Source organism: Geospiza fortis, unplaced genomic scaffold, assembly GCF_000277835.1.
Source record: "Geospiza fortis unplaced genomic scaffold, GeoFor_1.0 scaffold439, whole genome shotgun sequence".
NCBI lineage: Eukaryota > Metazoa > Chordata > Aves > Passeriformes > Thraupidae > Geospiza > Geospiza fortis.
Genome location: NW_005054618.1, coordinates 123,823 through 128,240, shown reverse-complemented (window position 1 = coordinate 128,240; position 4,418 = coordinate 123,823). Strand labels below are relative to the sequence as shown.

Here is a 4,418-nt window from a genome sequence, read left to right as displayed (position 1 = left end):
ATCACCAACCGCGCCGCGTCCAGCTCCGACAGCCGCGGGCTCTGCAGCAGCCGCCGCACGCTCTGCGGGACACACGGCACTGCTCAGCCTGGGGGACGGGGTGACAGACACCTTCAGCGCCGTCACTGCCTTATCAGTCATTTATCGGTCACTTATCACTTCTCAGGCCGGTTTCACTGCCCAGCAACTGCCACGGGCAATGCAGGAGGATGCAGTTGTGGTACAAACCCCACAGCCTGGCTCCTCAGGTGTTTCACAGGAGGATTTACTGGAGTACAAGTTGGTTTTGGGTCTTTCCGTGGAACTGGGAATTCACAACCCACCTCTGATGGGTCCTGAGCCCCTTGTGGTGCTGCAGGAGGGGGAAGTTGTGCACAGGGACTTAGAGACACCTCCAAGCTCTACCTGGGTGTTTCCAGCTCCACCCCAAAGGTTCCACCACTATACTGGCTGCAAAAAAATACCCCAGGCAATCCCTCCAACTCCATTTCCTTTTTGGAAGGTGCAAGGCAGAGGCATCAAAGTCTCAGCAAACCTTTGGATGTGAGATGTGGAGGAATAAACTGCACATTTGGAAGAAAAGGAGGGAAGGAGTTAAAGCATGGAAAGAGAGATCTCAGCTACAGGAAAAAACAGGGATCTGTTATCACTCCTGATCTGCTGCTGGATTCACCACCCTGGCCCAGATGTTTGTTGGCATCTATTTAACTGATTCTGACTAAAAACAGCATAAAATCCTGGCTGTGAGGAGGATCAAGAGGAATTTCACCATTCAAGGTCAGGAATTCACCTGTGAAGGGAGAGCCAGAGCCCCAGGGAGGTTCCTGTGCTGGCAGTGCCAGGAGCAGCAGGAAGCAGAGAACAGAAAACTCATTGTCCATGGGAGGAGCTGGGATTCCAACCCTCCATTCATGCTCTGGGTCAGGGTTAATGAGAGCCCAGGGCAGGAAGAACCCAAATGTCCCAGACTGGGGAGGGGCTAAGGCCACCAGAGATCCAACAATCCCTGAAGTGACATCAGGGGAGAACAATTCCACCCTTATTCCAGGCTCTGGCTGCTGCTTCTTGTGCCGTGGCCTTGCCCTTCTTGCTGCCATTGGGAGCTGCAGCAGGGAGAGCCCAGGGTGGCTGCAGGGACAAAGATCCCACCCACAGGGGTTTCCATTTACTTCCAAGCTGCTGCAAATCTCCCAGTGGCTCTTCAGGCACACGGCTGGAAGGAAACTGAGGCAGCATTTCTGCTCTAAAACTGCAGAAATGGTGTTTGTGTAGAGCAGGAGCAAGGTGACCCCAGAAACACCAGGATTCACCTGGCACCAGCTCTGTGCTGTGTATATTCCATCAAAAATCACAGCTCACAGCACAGGGAGGGAGCAGACTGGGAATATTTGACTTTTAAACCACAACAACCTGAGCTGGAGACAGTGATACAGCATGAGGACCTCAGAGGCTGCTTCCAGCAAACACATTCCTGGCTGCATTCCCAGTTCCATACTCAGCCATGTAAATCCTGCCAGACACCAGCTATGGAATCCCATCCCTACCCTCCCTGCTCCAGAGGGATGGGAGCACATTCCATCTCTGGGGACGGGCCAGCGTTACCCCCTCAGCCCCCACCTCTGCAGTTCAGAGCCACAGAGGAGGGCAAAAAACTGATCTCAAAGCTGCTGGAGATGCTTTTCCTCATTTCCCAGTCCCTCTGCTTCCCCAGTGCCATGCAAGGGTCTGTTACGTGTTGGGAATCCCCCTCCACTACTGGAAATCAAGGAATCATTTCTCAGAAGTGAGAATTGAGACTCTCCAACCCTGCTCTGAGCTGCTGTTGAACACCAGCCCAAATCCATCACCACTGACTCTGCCAGACCCTGCTCTGCTCACAGCACAAGGGGCCACACTCAGCTGTCACAGAGCCTCCCTCCAGCTTTTCCAGGCCTCTCTGCCAAAAGAAATCTTGGATTTAGGGGTCTTTCTAGTGGCTTTTCTTAAAAAAAATAGGTAAAGGCAATTCCATGGATTCCAGCTCTTCTCCTGCCCAGCAAACACATCAGCTCCTGCAGAGCATCTGAGGTTGTTTTATCCTGGTGCCTGCCAGAAACCAACTGGCTGAATATAAAGAAAGGATGTTGGATTGTGGGATGCAAGGACAGGATTTGCAAAGATGCTTCTCAAGCCAGTTATTAACCATGACTCATTCCCATCTGAGCAGCAATTCCACACGCAGTGTCCCTCCCCACAGGGAGCTCCCACTGCCTCCCAGCATCAAATCCCCCCTCCCCAGGCAGAGATGGGATGAAATCCCCCTGATCCAGAGGCAGGATGGGTACCTGGAGGGCACTGGAGTGGTCACTCTGGCAGGCCAGCTCCTGCTCCACCTCGGACACCTCCAGCAGGTTCCGCTCGGCCACGAGCCGGGACAGCTCCCCCACCACTGTCACGTGCTTGGACACTGTGCCTGACATCTTCTTGAACTGAGGGTAGTTCTCCACAAAGGCCTGTGAGGGGAAACTGAGGCAGTGGGTGCTTCCAGGGAAAAGCAGGAAAAGGCAGAAGATGGGTGCAGCCAGCCATAAATTGTACAAATTCACAGCAATTCTCTGCAGGTGTGCAGAGGATCAGACCTTGATCCCAGGAGCCCACAGGAGATTTCTGGGAGGGATGTGCTTTTTATTTACTCCTAACATTAAAGGATGGGACACAGCTGGGATGGACTTTGTCTGTACCTTCATATCTGCTATGGACTCCAGCTTCTGCTGCTCCTTTGGCTTCCTCCTCTGGAAATCCTCCATCAGGTTCTTGATGTTGGTGCCAATCTCAGCGAAGTTCAGGTACATGTTCTGTGTGGAACAAGATGGGAAGCACAGGGAAACTCATTTGACCAAGGAAGAGCCTTGAGCAGCTCGGAGAAGGTGACTCCATCCCCCAAAATGCAGCAGGCTTTGAAACCAAACGACAAACACATTTTCTAGGACGTTATCTCGCATCAGATGACACTGCTGACAGTCACAAACGGCACATCCTCACCCTGAAGGGTGCCAAAATCCTCAAAATCATGGGGAGGCTCCTTTCCTGTGGCAAACCCCCAGATGTGAGTGCTGGTGAAGCCCCCCTGGACACCTACATTGGCATAGAACTCATCGTTCTCAGCTGACAGGACGACCTCGCGCAGGTCCTTGCTGATCCCCGGCACGCGGGACAGGTCGATGCGGTTGTTGTTGATGCCCAGCAGCTCGTGGACCATGGCCTGGTACGTCCACTGCCAGGGGAAAGGGAGGCAAAGGGATGACCTTGGTGAGACACAGCGCTGGGAAATCAATGGAGTTCAGCTGAAGCCAGCCAGAGCTGCTCCTGCTACCCCAGGACACGCAGCAGAGTTTGGGAGTGCGTCCCTCAGAGCAGCCAGGGCGTTCTGATCAAAATAAACATCACTGGTAAATAATCAGATGGGGAGACACTGCCCCCCTCCAGGGCCATTCCAGAATCATGGGATGGTTTGGGTTGGAAGGGACACTAAACCCACGGCAGGGACACCTCCCACCAGATCAGGAATTCCTGCAGGAACCTTCAAAAGAGACTGAAGAGGGATGGGGATTAACATTCCTGTTCCATCACCTCTGTTGGCCACCAAACCCCCAACTTTCTGCCCAGGCAGGGAGAGGTCCCACAGTTCCACTGCAGAATTCCCTACATGCTCCACTGGCAGGAGCATTTCTGCACATCAGGAGTTTCTATTTTTATCCTGAGAAGTCTAAAAATAACCCAGAGAGAACAGAGACAGCTGATCAGAGCCCTGCCCTGGCCAACACTCCATTTACATCCCTGGGAATCTCTTTGGGATAGGAAATCCTGAAACAGCAGATAATGCCTGATGCTGAGCACAATCCTAAACACCACAAACCAGGTGTGGGCTGGGCTGTGACAGCCACACCCCTCTGTGACACAGATGTCACCTCCAGCTCCTGCAGAACTGGCGTTACAGCTGATCCCAGAGCTGCTGGGAACCCCACGGAAATGAAGGGAGACCAACAGATCCTGCCACGATCTGCAGCACAGCATGGAACAAATAAATCCAACAGCTCCCAGCAAATCCAGCAGCCATCAATAACAGAGGGAGACTCAGCAGGGCAGGGTCACTCAACAGCCCCACAAACAACCCTTGGGAAAGGCCCTGCAAAGCACTGGGGCTCCAGAAACCACATGGAAGTGCTGGTGGCCCCATTTCCCAGTGTGCTGGGTCCATCTGCCACTGAAGTCAGCACAAACAACCCCCACTCAGGTCTGGAAAACCTAGCCAGGGGATAAAAGAGGGATTTTGCAGCGATTGGAGGTGGGAAGCAACACTTTCCTCTACTACATCCAACCATGACCTGCCAGGGGTTGAAGTGCAGCTGCTGCAGGGCTCCCCAGCCTGGCACACCTGG

General features: G+C 53.3%; 1 protein-coding gene across 1 annotated transcript in view; it reads right to left on the bottom strand.

Moving 5' to 3' along the window:
- VPS45 (vacuolar protein sorting 45 homolog) overlaps window positions 1-4,418 on the bottom strand; it is a 14,573-nt gene that overhangs the window by 6,167 nt on the left and 3,988 nt on the right. The window contains 4 exon segments of the mRNA XM_031064703.1: window positions 3-62; window positions 2,325-2,492; window positions 2,721-2,834; window positions 3,119-3,275. Of these exon segments, the coding sequence (XP_030920563.1) occupies window positions 3-62; window positions 2,325-2,492; window positions 2,721-2,834; window positions 3,119-3,275 (499 nt within the window).